Raw genomic sequence first — 15515 nt, 5'->3', positions numbered from 1 at the left:
ATACTATTATCTGATCTGGTTACAGCAATTATAACAGTTTCGATATAAAAATAACCTTGGCCCTAGAAATATTACAATTAGCTGCTCAGCGGATTCGAAGTTCGGCGGAAATGGGTCTGGCTACGTGAGACTATTAACTACAAGCTCCAATGCCCGGCTTCGCCCGGGGGACAACTCATGCCAGGTGTTTCTCCTTTCCACTTCATAGCACCGTAGTTGACACATACGTTTGTCATAGAGCCAATACAACACGGAAGTGGAGGAGAGACAGGCCGCATTTATAGGTAGAGAAGCTCCAATGCCCGGCTTCGCCCGGGTAATACTTTGATCACAGAAATTATTGATTTGCAGACACTGTTTGCTATTAATGACACACAGACAGACAGGACAGACAGACAGACAGACAGACAGACAGACAGACAGACAGACGGGTCGCCTTTATAGGTAGAGATTATTTATAGCAGAAAGTAACTAAAAATGCGTTGGATGGTTGGAGAGGCAGAGGGGGTGTAGCCAGGTCACGTACAGTTTGTATAAAGAGATCTGTGTAGATTTCCAAACTGTCTGCTGTATAGTGATGATTATCATCCCTGTGCAAAAAAAGTTCCAATCACAGCACAAACAATTACACCAACTTATGCCCTTGTCAGCGCAACCCGAGCCAGACCACGTAGAGGTCAGGGCATATACTGGCTGCCATTTAAATTCGGTGGAGATACCGTCCGTTGTCCCGTGCAATACTTACCCGGATAATCCAGCACAACCTCTCCTTTATATATATAGACTAGTAGACATGATGGGTCCGTGACGGTCCGTGACCCTTCCGGCCATTTCAACTTTCAATTTTCATTTTTTATTTTTCATTTTTCAATTTTTTGTCAAAGGTTTTCAAATATTTTGCTGAAAAAAATTAACTCGGCAAGCAAATTTTTATGTTTCATTTTTGATTTTCATCTTTAATTTTTCATTTTTCATTTTTCATTGTTCTATTTTCAAGTTTCTATGTTTGATTATATTTGGTTGAGTTGAATGTCAAAAGAATTGAACGCAGCAAGAACGAAAATTGAACGCAGCAAAAACGAAAATTGAAACAGCCTTGTGCGAATCTGGTGGAACGCGTGCCCTAGTCATAACTCAACGCAGTAGGAAGTCGTTTTTCATTCCAACGCGTGCTGCTGATTGGAAGGGCTTAGGGGCGGAGTGAATCTTCGACGACTCCCGCCCTAGGACGATCTCTTGCAATTTCCGCTCTAACGAGAAGGGAATCTCCCTCTCCCCAAAAATAATCAATCTCAGGTGCGATCAGCCATTGCTGATGAGCACGGTACATACGCATGGTACATGAATTAATCTATTACCACCTATAGCAACAATCTAGCTAGATCTAAAACTCAACAAATTTAGTAACTATACTAGAGTCGCTCAAACTCAACTAGGCTTAATTAATTAACTACCATGCATTTTATTCAGTACACATCGCAACTAGAAACAAAGATGCGCGGTTTGCTGTTCTACACACGCACGCCTACGTACAATTTATTCAATTCGCTCAATCGATCACCTCGGGAGAATCTTGAGCTTCTGTCCTTGCAGATGGCTTTGCTGTCACTGCAGATCTAGACCTGCGTAAGCCGGACGACTGGCCAAGTACCTCGGGTAGAAACGACAGCGAAGGTTCTTCGTTGCCAAATATGCCACCTCTTTACAAGACCTCCGGCAAACATCACAACCTGCTGTCGGCAGTGGCTTGGGTGTCAGCGGTGCGTAGAGCGGTGGCAAGTCACAAGTGGCCGACGTTGCCCTCTCTGCAATCATCATGGAATGACGGTCCACTCTGCGTGACTCTCGGTAGCTTGGACGAAGTGCCAGAGCTGGGCAAGCAAGTAAGTGATCTTGTGGGTAGTAGCCTCGTTCACAGCGACGGTGACGGCACAGAGTCAACCGAGTCTCGGCTAGCCGAGGTACCTGGCCAGTCGTCCAGCTTACGCAGGTCTAGAGTGACAGGAAAGCCATCAGCAAGGACAGAAGCTCAAGATTCTCCCGAGGTGATCGATTGAGCGAATTGAATAAATTGTACGTAGGCGTGCGTGTGTAGAACAGCAAACCGCGCATCTTTGTTTCTAGTTGCGATGTGTACTGAATAAAATGCATGGTAGTTAATTAATTAAGCCTAGTTGAGTTTGAGCGACTCTAGTATAGTTACTAAATTTGTTGAGTTTTAGATCTAGCTAGATTGTTGCTATAGGTGGTAATAGATTAATTCATGTACCATGCGTATGTACCGTGCTCATCAGCAATGGCTGATCGCACCTGAGATTGATTATTTTTGGGGAGAGGGAGATTCCCTTCTCGTTAGAGCGGAAATTGCAAGAGATCGTCCTAGGGCGGGAGTCGTCGAAGATTCACTCCGCCCCTAAGCCCTTCCAATCAGCAGCACGCGTTGGAATGAAAAACGACTTCCTACTGCGTTGAGTTATGACTAGGGCACGCGTTCCACCAGACTCCCTGCTGCGTAATTCGCACAAGGCTGTTTCAACTTGCTGCGTTCAATTTTCGTTCTTACTGCGTTCAATTTTCGTTTTTGCTGCGTTCAATTTTCGTTCTTGCTGCGTTCAATTCTTTTGACATTCAACTTAACCAAATATAATCAAACATAGAAACTTGAAAATAGAACAATGAAAAATGAAAAATGAAAAATTAAAAATGAAAATCAAAAATGAAACATAAAATTTGCTGCTCAATGCTGGTTTTAAATTCTTGCTTACTTCTAAGTTTACACAGGATTGTCTAGAAAACCTTTTTAGTATGATAAGGCTGAAGAATCCCATTCCATCTCCGTTGTCTTTCAAGTTTACCCTGAAAATAATAAGCATTTCCCAATTCATGAAGCCACTTGCCACGCAGAGTAGCTATCAAGAAGATGATAGAGACTTTGCTGTTGACTTTCTTGATCAGCCAGTACCATTGCTAAAGGGTGAGCCTGAAGTGAAGGGAGTAGAGCTTTCGGAGGTAAAGGCAATAGAAAACCTGAACGAGGCTGAGCTAAACAGTTTGTACTACCTAGTAAAATACTGTGTTTATGGTATCAAGATGAATGAAAGTCTTTGTCCCAAGTGCATTGGTGAAATTGTGAGTGCTACCCTGGGTCTCATGCAGCTGCCCTGACTGATTTGAAAGAATACAAGGCTGGATGTTCTTTGCATGTAGGGGATAGGGTATTGTTCATGATGCTAGAAGTTGAGATCATGTTTAGAAACATCAGTAATAGTGCTATCATGGCAGCAAGCAATTTCAACACGCTTCTTTTAGACAAGGCTGAAAACTCGCAGTTTCTCAATTGCAAGTGTCATGATATCAAGAGGAAGCTTCTAAACAAATACTTCAGGGTCAGGTTGCAAATATTTTGCAAAAAGGTGAAATGTCAGAGGATGAAAGAAGCACAGATGAAGAAGGCTGGACAAGAATTGGGATGCAAAAGCATGACAATGAGGAAGCTGGTCAAGCATTTGAAGTGACAGAACCTGGCTAGTGCTCAACAGTCAAGTACATGGAACAGCCTGTGTCATTTGTTGTTGTTGGTGTATAGTATTAACGTTGTAGTGATGTCAGTCATGCATATAATGTAGCAAGATTCAGTATAGCTTCGTGCTCTTTTTGTTGGTGTGTCTGCTGTGTACTTGTATACAGAAGCAAAAGGACTGAAACTATAGTTAGATTATTTAGTTATGTGTAGCTCAGATGCGGCATACGTAGTATATTGATGATTACCAGGCGTCGATTTGTAAGTGGTCATTTTTTACACAGTGCAGACAATATTGTACGTGTTTAGATTTGTGGGCGGTCTGAGCTCCGAGGCTACGTGCGCGCATGTATACACAAAAGCCTGAAACCTGGCCGTTACAAACTCCTTGAAGCTAATTTATTAGTAGCAGATCTCTTTTGTGTTTAAGATCATATCCGAGCATCCCTGCAAGGACTAAAGCCAAATGGCATAGAGCAATGACGGTAGCGGCTGGGCTACAGCCGTCAAAATCAGGTAGTCGTTTCTTCTTGAGTAGTGTACTGGTTCCTCTTGTTCTTGAGTTTTCTCGTAGTCGCTACAATTTTTACGGCAATTTTTATCTTGCGCGGTTGGATAAACATGGCGTCCAAATCCGGGTTGTCGCAACTCTCTCTTTATAGGACTCACTGCACGAACTCAAGTCACCTACTCTCACGTGAGAGGAGGCGAAACTGCTCAAGCACCTCCTCTCACTTGCGAGCAGGCGAACAGCACGCAAGGTCGCGCAACGAGCACGGAGGAAGGCTTGGCTCGCGAGGCTACACGTACCGATTGTATATTTTACCCAGAGCCGTATATACTTCCAACGCATGTCTAAATAGCTAAGTGGCCTCACACAAACTCTATTTAATTAATTTTCTACTGATCATGATCATGAGTAACTTTTGCAGACACAGATCGACACTGCAGCTTATCACGTGACTGTGAGATGCGACGTCATAATGACCGATATGTACTGTGATCTTAATTTCTCAATAGAGTCTTTACTAGACTCTAGTAACAGCAGCAAAACCACAACTTTTATCCGGGAGGCGAGGCTGCTTGCTTTCAAAATCCCGGATATAAAAACAACAATACGTATTCGCTATGTCTCGCGGCAGCTCTTGCGGCGCTCACCATCACGAACACGAACACGAGCCTTTTGAGAGAGGCAGAGAATACAGCCTATTTGCTAAAATAAACAAGGAACAACTGGATTGCCTGAACGAGTCGGAAGAGGGTTCAGCAGCTGGTGTTTTCAAGCCTTGGGATGACAGACTGGATACGGACAAGGTAAGGAGTATTCCGTGAAGTCATTGTGCCATACTCATAGTACCAATTGGTGTTTTGCGTGGGTGTGGTTTATCTATCATGACCAGATGTGTTGTTGCAGTCATTATTAATAACACTTGGATTTAATTAATTTTATAAACGTGATATTTGATTGGACTATTGCCAGCTCACGTGGGAATTAGATGTAATATGCAATCAGGGTTATACTTGGAGATTATGCTTTCCTGAAGTCTTGGAGGTTTACTTCTGTACTAAGAAAATTAGGCATGCTCAGCCGATTGCACTTTGAAGACGTGAATTGCATTGCACAGATGAAGACACAGAAGAAAAAGGCTATCCAACTATCTCAATATCAGAAGCATTCTTTGTGTGCAGATGCCTGCAGCCAACAACACACCGAGTCTTCAGTAGTCTGTGAGACGGTAGCCAAGCTGTCTGACAATAGCAGCAATAGCTAACTGGAAGCTTCTAAAGACTTAGCATGGACACTAGCGTGTGTTACAGTAATACATAATGTACTCAGTGATATCTATACACTCAGCGATTTTGGGAATGTGTCTGGTACTTTTCTAAATGCGTTGACACTTTATCAGGGGCGTGGCATGGGCTAGACCGTTGGCTATAGCCCCATCATTTGTAAGGCGTGGTCGTAAAAATTGTGGACTGTAAATACTAGATGTGAGGACCAAAACTGTGTATTACGTCACCCTTTTCCAGTCTGGATTTGCCCCTGATTCTACCGTATCAGTCAATTAGAAGCCAATAAAGGTGGGCGTATCTCATAGCATCATGAAGTTGCCTCTCCCCATTTCTAGAGGTCACGCTATGCCTCTGACTTTATTACTCAAAAATTGTCATGCCCAGTCGTGCATACTATAATCTTTTTTACCTTAACAGTTTACAATCCACATCCCAATGTGGGCATGCATTTAGACTCTAATGCAAGCAACTGCATTTGTGTATGACAGATGTGATATTATGTGCTGCATGGGAGAGGAATTTATACTTATCTCAATTGTATAGTTGCTGTATGTGTGTCATCATGTACTGTTCTTGATTATAGTTTGTTGAGAGTGATGTTGATGAAGAGCTACTGTTTCGAATACCGTAAGCTGTTATATGTCACAATAAAATATGTTAATATAAACAACTAATGCTTCAAATACAAAATCAATTACATCTACTTTTAGAAACTAATCATGTGTCACAAGGTTGCTGCAATATTGTCTCTAACTCGGGATAGCAGATACAGTTAATGAAAAGACTGAGGTGGAAGTCAGCAGTTTGGGCATGCTTGCAAACTGTTTATCAAATGTCACTTTAGCAACTTGTTTATTATTGTTGTAAGTCATCAAAGACAATGGCTATGATATCATATGCAGTGTGTGGCCATGACAGAGGATTTACACCAGCTAAGGCCAGACAAATTGAATTTTTTGATGCTTGGATTTGCCTGTCCAGTTTTGAGCTTGACCAAAATAAAAACAAACTTTGATGTGCACATGCGCAATGGTATTATTACACTTGTTGTAAAATGACTTGGTCGTATATAATTTTTATGACTATGTGTATCAGTTCATGACTACGCGTATCGGTTCATGACTCCACAAATGTTAACAGTGCATGTGGTCCAGCAACTGCTTCCATGTTCAGCTCGGTATCAGTGTCTTTAGTTTTAGTGTCCATTTTGTTGTCTCACGTTTGTATGCACTACAATGAAAACTGCTCATGCATGATCAAAATGTTCCATGTCATAACTTTTTATTTTTATTTCAATTGTTTGGTCCAGGTTTCATGTCCAAAAATCGTAGCATAAAAATGTTTACTTCGTTAGGCCAAGCCGTCAACTGCTACGCTGCAGAGAGTTGCATAGCCTACAAGCTAATAATATATGGAAGTCATACATTTTAATGATGCAGTGATAGATGAAGCAGACATGGTGTGACAGTGAACAATGCTGCCCTCTTTGTTTATCTCTTTATCATAGTGTATCACTATGTCGGCTCAAATTAAGTTGGTAAATTACAAATGTCAAGATATTAATATATGTGTGATCAAATTTTTAAGGCAAATTGAGATTATAGTTTTAGCTGATCTTGCAAGAGACTATAGCGAAATGTTTAGCATGTGTTACGAATTGTTTATTATGCTTTAGTTTTTGTAACACGATCGATCATTGCCACTCTGTGATGAAATGTTGGTGACTGTATTGCAGCAAGTATATTACCAGCTAATAGTACAACTAAGTGATCTAGCAACTCAGTGTAATTTGTTTTTGTTAGTATTTGAATGTTTGCAATTTTAGTGCAGCTATGTATGTTTGGTGTACGTGCGCCAATTTTAGATTCTGACACATTGTACGTGCACTGATTTACTTACTAATTATTCCATGTGAACGTGCAAGCGAGGTAAATTAATTGGGTTGGCTATGTGTCTGTCTGTCTGTCTGTCTGTTTGTCTGTCTGTCAGTCAACACAAAAAAATTGCCAGATCTCAAATGTAGTAGGCTTCACTGCCAGTGGTAAATGTCAACAAATTGTTGAAAAAGGAGAAAAGCTATTTCTTTGTTTAGAGCACTGGACATAGTTCATGAGCTGTACACATCGTAGACTTTCTATATCGTACAGTACACCTAAGTGTACACAACAAAAATCACTAGATCTTGAAATGAATGTGTCAGTGCAAGTTTTAGGCATCAACACACTGTCGAAAAGGAGAAAAACTGACTTTTCTTTGATTAGGAGTGCTAGAAGTGGCCCACACTGCTGGTGCTATTGCATATGCTCACAGTAGAGCTACACTACATACACTAGAAATGGCAGTGTGCGCGTGGTTTGTGCTTAGGGTGCTCTTTTTAATTAACAAATATTTTACATTATGATCCCATGGCGTTTAGATGCTAGTTGTGCATGCTACTTTAGACCCCTACTTGTTGTTATGTCTATTTGTCGTCACTCAGGCTCTCTCAAACTTATGCCGGTGGGCAGGCCATTACCATTGTCCATTTATGTACTTGTGACACAAAAGTCAGCAGGCACAGTTATATATGTTCAAGGAACACAATAGATCAGCATTAGTCTGTAGTGGCACTAGACTAGAGGTCTGATTTGAGGGATCCACACCAATAATACATCCTCCACGGCAACAAAGTCTTTCTTGTTGATATCTAGTATACAATGTATTTGAGGAAAACAGACATCCTGTAAAAACTGTGATAGGGAAGAAGTTGAGATATACGATTCACGCACTCTGGTTGTATTGCAAATGTGCATTACATAATAGTCACATAATGATGGCGTAATGGTGAAATCAGTGTGGCCCGTCCTTCCCATGGGGCTAGGCTTGAGTGTCCAGCCAGTTGGGGAGGGGGGAGAGATGATCAGCTGGACACTGGGGCCTACATGGGGGCGGGTGATGAGAAACAGACATGCAACAAATAGGGGCCTTGTCTTAAAATGACTAGAAACTCATCTGTGGCAGCTGACATTTGCATACATTAGTTACACAAGTAAGCCTTGTTTATAGTAGTGATATGCTATGTTGATGTTAAAGTTATATGTTGACACTCATGTCAATGTCAATATTATGACCACACCAGCGGTGCTGACATTGACGTTACCAATATGACACTGACATTGATGTGCTGAGTGCTGACATTGAGGTCACGATTATGACTCTGATTTGACACCGGCATTGCACCAAATTTCATGTCAGTACAACTACGTGGAAGTACAAGGCATCAACTTACTGTAAGCACATTGGAAATTTTAACTGATTGAAAGCAGATCTGCGATCACTGGAGTTGAAGGGTTTCCTACACATTCTCAAGTAGCAAGAGGGGTGCTTAGATCATAGAGGCAATGGTTTTGTGAAGATGTATGAACTTGTTTTTCCTGCTTTCTTAACAATTCTTCCAGCTTACATTCATTTTTGTCGGGTCACTTGCGCTTTGGTGTGTATGACAGGGGTGTAGGAAGCAAATGATTATTGGTCTGGCCTAGTGTGTACTAAAGGGTGGGTGATGTAGCATCCATTATTAGGTAGGCGTATAATATTCTGCCATGATTAGAAATATGTTCCGTTATTTAATCATAAAATGGAAGTTGGTGCCACTGAGTTTCTGGTGAAAGTGCATTTTGTATGGAAATGTCTCAAGAGTTGTATGGAGATTTAGACAGTGAGAGGAACGAGACATGAACGGCGTACATTTTCTAAAATCGTGGGGCAGGACTGGTCGGACTAGACCCTGTGTCGATTATGATGCAGTAGAATGAGTAAAGGAGCGCTAGCTTTATCATTCTCATTTTGAGCACAGAGCTTTAAGACTGTTTTGGATGTGTATTGTGTAAATATCGTGAACAGATCAACAGCGACAATAACGTCGACGTCGACATAGCAATTAATATTATGAAATAACTTTTACATAGGTACAAACACAGCACATTCATGATAACAAGGAGTCACAAGCATAGAGAAGATGTTATTAGTCTATGGGTTACGAAGCTAACTTGCAACTTTGATCGTATACACGGACATCTTATGATCAAAATTTCAGCACCATCAACATTTAGTAAGTAGTTGAGAAGGTCTCACAATGCATAAGCATACAAGGTAATACTAACAGCCTGGTTGACCGCTAATGCTGGCGATCAAATAAACAATGCTAATTTGAAATTGCTATTGCTGGGTTATGCTCACATACATTAATTCAACCGCAGTATAATATGCATGTTGCCCCTAGTTATCGCCTTCATTACTTTCTCTTCGCCATGGAGGTTGTGTTTTATCTTTGGTTTGGTTTGTTAGTTAGCAGCATAACTCCAATGTTATGAACCAATTTGTTGTACTCAAACACTTTTAGCAATATAAAGTCTGCCCATTTGTTGTCACTGATTATGTATTGTTCAAGCACAGTAATAGCACACCATTGTCAAGCACTAAGCACTGTAGTGTATTTTTAAATTTCTTTATTATTATGGTGGAGGTGTGCACTTTCTGAGTGCTCTATTTATATGTTCCAGATTTGAACTCTGTAGTGTATGTTACTATGGTGTTACTAATTGTCGTGTAGTGGGCACGAGTGCAAGAAACACAGAACCTTCTATTCAGTAGGACACAATACAACTCAACTGATTATGATATCCGACTACTTCCGCTAATAAGTCTCTAATCAGATTAGTAACACCATGGTAACATACACTACACCTTCCCCTCCTTAATCTAGACTTCCTTTAACAGTCTGGAGGGAGGACGCCTGGTCCTAGAAGGATAACGACGTCCTGACCGTTCAATCTCAGTAGTCTGCTCAGTGGTCTTGTCAGGAATAGACATAGGTCGATCTTCAATTGGCTCCTTGGGTGCTGTTAGTTCACCTAGTCCTCCTGCTGAATCAGTAGTTTCCTTCCGTTCTGAGGTAGACCCCGATATTTTCAGTTGATCAGCATGCCTTCTTTGTAACCCACTGTCTGTTTGAACTTTATATGAGACAGGATCAAATTGCTTCACGATAGTATCAGGTACCCACTTGTGATCTTCACGATGATAATCATGAGCCTAAACTGCATCTCCTGTTGTAAAAGAACGTGATTCCATGTGAGCATCATAATGCTGCTTCTGAGCTGCTTGTTTATCTAAAACTTGAGTTGACACATTTGGTAGCAGCAATGATAACTTGGTTTTGAGCTGTCGACCCAAAACAATTCTGATGGCGTACACCCAGTTACACTGTGAGGTGCCGATCTATATGTCAGGAGAAATTGTGTCAATTTCTGAATCAAGGATCCCTCTTCCTCACTCATCGTTCTCAGCTTACGTTTTAAAATTTGAACACATCTCTCCGCTTGCCCATTTGTCGCTGGGTGATAAGGAGCACTTCGAAAATGCTTTATGCCATTCAATTTCAAAATTCAGAGAATTTGGTCGAGACAAACTGAGGGCCATTATTAGATACAAGCTGATCAGGTAACCCAAACGAGCTAAACAGTTGTCATAGTTCATTGATTGTTCGTTCAGAAGTAGTGCTTGACATAGGACAGACCTCTACCCATTTTGAGTATGCGTCCACTACAATCAAAAACATTTTACCTGCCATTGGACCTGCAAAATCGATATGAATCCTTTGAAAAGGCTTCGAAGGCCATGACCATGGCTGTAACTCCACCTTTGGAGGATTCTTTCCAACTCTTTGACAAGTTACACATTCTTTGCTCAGCCCTTCAATCACCTTGTCAATTTGTGGCCACCAAGTATGCAACCTGGTCAATGACTTCATTCGAACTACACCTTGATGAGTTTCATGAAGTTGTTTCAGAACAGATGTTTGAAACTTTGGAGGAACAATGACACTTCTTCCCCATAGCAATACCCCGGCTTCTGTAGTCAATTCAAACCTTCTGGTTCCGTAAGCCCTTAGCTCTTCACTCACTTCCTTTGGCTATCCATCCTGAGTATACTGCAGTACGTGAGAGAGAACTGGGTCTCTTCGCGTTTCTCTTGCTGTGTCCTTTGCAGTGATAGGCAAAATTTCCAACTGTGATAAATTAAATAAGCTGGCTATCTTTCTGAGTTGAGCCATAAACTCTAGCACCGTTTCATTTGCTTGCTGGCGTCTTCCCAGAAACTTGAAACGTTCTGCTATTGCCAATAATATGCAGACAACTCTCTTTGTAAGACATCCAGTGTCTTCTCTGACGGCTTCTCTGGTGCTACCAAGTTCCCTAGTAGTCCATACGTCTTTGTACCTATCAACGTGAGAAATACGGCCACCATTCGTCCGTCAGCTACAGCATTTGCTTGGAGAAATAATTCCCTTCATTCTTGGTACGCAGTCCAGTCTTCCTTTTCATGATCGAATTCCCCTATCTTGCCTATAGGCACTAGGCATTGAGGAACCTCCTGTTCAGTCATTTAATCCCATCCTCGTCGCCAATTGTCGTGTAGTGGGCACGAGTGCAAGAAACACTGAACTTTCTATTCAGTAGAACACAATACAACTCAACTGATTATGATGTCCGACTACTTCCGCTAATAAGTCTCTAATCAGATTAGTAACACCATAGTAACATACACTACAAACTCCTTCATTGCAGAGGTTTCAAATAGTAAATACATGTAGGTACTTTGATAGTAGAGTAGCATATGAAAGCCATAGAGTTGATTAGAGCATTTTTCTATCTGGGAAATAGGCATTGCTTCGTGAGTTGGACATTTTTTATTGCATCTGTAGTATCCATTGACATGTGTGAAACGAATATATATAGATGAGATGAACAGTCGATGTGTTGTAACGATGAGATATAAAACCACTGATATTACTTGTTCTTCAGATATGCTTTGAAGATTTTATTGAATTGTAAATTAGTTCCTTGTTTTGTGGTTCGTACAACTGCAAACGACATTGTGATATTTTATGATCAGAATATCTGAAATTTGGGCATGAACGTTGTCTTTAAATCAATGCTTTTCATTTGGTGCAGTAATTGGTTTGTGCAGGTTTACGGGAGACATTAAATTGAAAGGGTTTATTGTGATTGGTGGGGAGGGAAACAGTCATCCATCTGAAGTAAGACTGTATGTTGTCTTATCATATTAGTATCTTACTCTAGTTAGTATCAATGTCTTTGTATATTTGTTTAGATACAAAAATCGACCAGGAATGACTTTTGAGGACACTGTTGCTGAACCAGATGAGACATTTCAACTTTATGAAGATCGGAATGGAACGACAGAGTATGCTACAAGGTTAGACAACCATTTGACATTGTTGTGGAAATGATACCATAAACATTAAATTACATCAGTTTAATTATAAATACTGCTTATCAAAGAATCATGTCTTCAGGTCCAGACTTTTTAATGGAAACATGGTGACATTTTGGGATGTCAAATGGAATGTTTATTGGAAATGATGATAGTTATAGCATACAGGAGAGTCAGTTGTCTTCTATTAAAATTTTTGAAACACAGTGTGTATAGGTTAGAATTGTTGTATAGATGTCAAATAGTGCGAATGTACTGGGTTTTCGTAACCCATGTGATCAATTAACACAGTTAGGGATTGGTGTTGTGTGACATCAACTTCTTGGTTTCTAAACGTATTTTTGTAATGGTTGTTGCAACTCTTAGCAATATAAGCATGACATATTTTGAGTACAGTCCTTGTGTCATAACTGGGGAGTGATATGTATAATTGAATCTATACAATGTTGACTTTGGATAATCTATGTCTATGGCTTTCATTATTTGTCTAACTAATGAAGAATTCTCACAATATGCAGCACGTTGTATGCATTCTCTTGTTTTACACAGCCATAGTAGAACAAATCCGCACATCTACAACTTTTTCTTGCAAGTGTTTTAAATTTTACAAGTAATTGCAATGTATTATGCCAGATGTAGAGAACCGAACCGCAAAGCAGGGTGGTTGACTGGCATGAAATTGCATTATTAGAATCTAAAACTTTGGAAGGATTGCATGTTGCATGATTTTTCATGACCACTCTCAAACACTGGTACACATGAAGCTGGTGTAGTTGGTTTGGTGTGGAGGTAGGGATTTTCGATGTTGCCACATGGTGAAAACTGGTAAAGAGATGAAGATCGTTAAACTGCATGTGTGCTATGAATCTAATCATTGCATGATAGATAAACTTGCACACAGTTAGTCTTTCTATCTCTTCTGGCCACCCATGTTTTATGTAGTATGCTGTCCGTGTAGTTTGTTCCTGTTTCCTTGGAGATCCTACATGAATAGGTTTGCTGTGTCAACTTCTCTATTTGCTGTCTGATGTTGGACAAATTACTCTGTGATTGTATTAAGCTAAAATGTATTGTGTTGGAGTTTGTAAGGAAGTAAAGTAGCTCCAGTTCTACACCAGACTGTATGCTGATACAGGTTAGTCTAGCTAATAGGATTAACTGTGAAGTCAGTTGGCAGTATTAGTGTTACCATTTACAGCTAAGTGGTGATGTAATCACATGCTCATGCTTACTTGATGATAGTGATTACTATCCTGATGTAAGGAAATTAGGGAGGGCTAGTCTTATTATTACAATTGTGTTGATAGGGTGAGTCGTAACAGCAGTCATTCTCTCTTGTAGAGCTGTATGATTACATGCCATAACAAGGTACTGCTGATGGAGTCTACTACTAATGAAAGGGTGGACCATACCTACCTCTCTTGATATGGGTTCTTGATAACAACAATAAGGCGTCAGTTGTTCTGTTTGTCACGAATAGGAAATTCTTATAAGAAATATGCATTTGTATAATAATAGAGATCTTTAGAATATTTTTGTTTATCATCAGTTTGTAAATGGTCACAAATCAGAATGTGGAAGGCTCTGAAGGTCAGTAGGGCATAGTTTTCTACACATGCATACCTTACATACAACACGAGACATAATGACACATGAATATATTTGTGATGCTTAGGCATTCTGATACTGTAAATGACAACTATTTTGTCAGACAAATTTTCTAATTTTTGTCCTAACAAAGTTTTTGACAAAATTAAATACCCGACAAATTTTTATGCAAGTTGTACAAAATGTGTCAGAGTCCGAGGCACATGTTGATGACACTGATTGAGTACACTGATTTACTCTCGTACTTGCAAATAGTATTCAAGTCAGTATTAGATACTGTCTTAGCTTTATTATTCATTCAGGGTCTTTGCTTCCAGTCGCCTGCCAGCAAGACAAGGATTGCATAAGCTAGGCCATTCGATCAGTGACATCACATGTAGCAATATATACAGTATACTATGTATATTGATTGCAAAGAAGTAATACCGCCATGGCTGTAATTTCAAGTACTTATTGTAAGGACTTGAGCGGTACTGAAGTGTTGGATGAACAGAATACCAGGTGCCTTTCAGGACTCAACCATGTGCCTTCCGCCCACATGTCACTAGCATAGTACGTAGTGATACTGCACCATACTAAAAATTTTTTGATATGACGAACCATGTCTTGGTGGACTTCGACGAAATTGTTGCCTGACAAAATACTTGTCCTTTATAGTAGTAAGAAAATGGTTAACTTAATTAATTAACTCATATACTAGTACTTAAAATATGTTGAGCATGTGCAGCTATGAAATTTCGGTCTATGGTTCTTATTTCTGCAAGTCTTGGTGCACAAACATATGCACAACTTGACAGGGTTGAGAAGACAACACAATGTGCATGGGAGGTCTGCAGTTTGGAGACTGCGTCTTTGCTGTGGTCACAGCAGCAAGTATTTCTCACTGTCGGGTATGGTGACTTACATGCATGGACAGATTGTGGGGTCTCATATATATTTTGAGACAAAAGAATGTTGAGATAGCATGGTGGTCACTCCCTATTTGCTGAAAGTGACAATAAAAGGAAGATTGTATAGTTGGATCAGGTGTGCATTGAGCATTGATATAGTTATGTGCAGGTAGTTTTTGTGGAGTTGTTATGACAAGTCTCTCTCTCTCTCTCTCTCTCTCTCTCTCTCTCTCTCTCTCTCTCTCTCTCTCTCTCTCTCTCTCTCTCTCTCTCTCTCTCTCTCTCTCTCTCTCTCTCTCTCTCTCTCTCTCTCTCTCTCTCTCTCTCTCTCTCTCTCTCTCTCTCTCTCTCTCTCTCTCTCTATATATATATATATATATATATATATATATAAAAATAGTCCAGTCATCACTGGAATTACTTAA

The 15515-nt window shown here is 40.3% G+C and overlaps 1 protein-coding gene across 1 annotated transcript in view; it reads left to right on the top strand.

Moving 5' to 3' along the window:
• Positions 1–4606: 4606 nt before the first annotated feature.
• Positions 4607–15515, top strand: part of LOC134183849 (PITH domain-containing protein 1-like) — a 15664-nt gene continuing 4755 nt past the window's right edge. Inside the window, exons 1-4 of the mRNA XM_062651418.1 lie at positions 4607–4834; positions 5898–5941; positions 12326–12403; positions 12470–12574. Coding sequence (XP_062507402.1) covers positions 4649–4834; positions 5898–5941; positions 12326–12403; positions 12470–12574 — 413 coding nt within the window. The 5' untranslated portion in view covers positions 4607–4648. The remainder of the gene's footprint in view (positions 4835–5897; positions 5942–12325; positions 12404–12469; positions 12575–15515) is intronic.

The sequence above is a fragment of the Corticium candelabrum genome, chromosome 8, assembly GCF_963422355.1.
Source record: "Corticium candelabrum chromosome 8, ooCorCand1.1, whole genome shotgun sequence".
NCBI classification, from domain to species: domain Eukaryota; kingdom Metazoa; phylum Porifera; class Homoscleromorpha; order Homosclerophorida; family Plakinidae; genus Corticium; species Corticium candelabrum.
The sequence above is the reverse complement of the archived record's forward strand: the minus strand, read 5'-3'. Positions and strand labels throughout refer to the sequence as shown.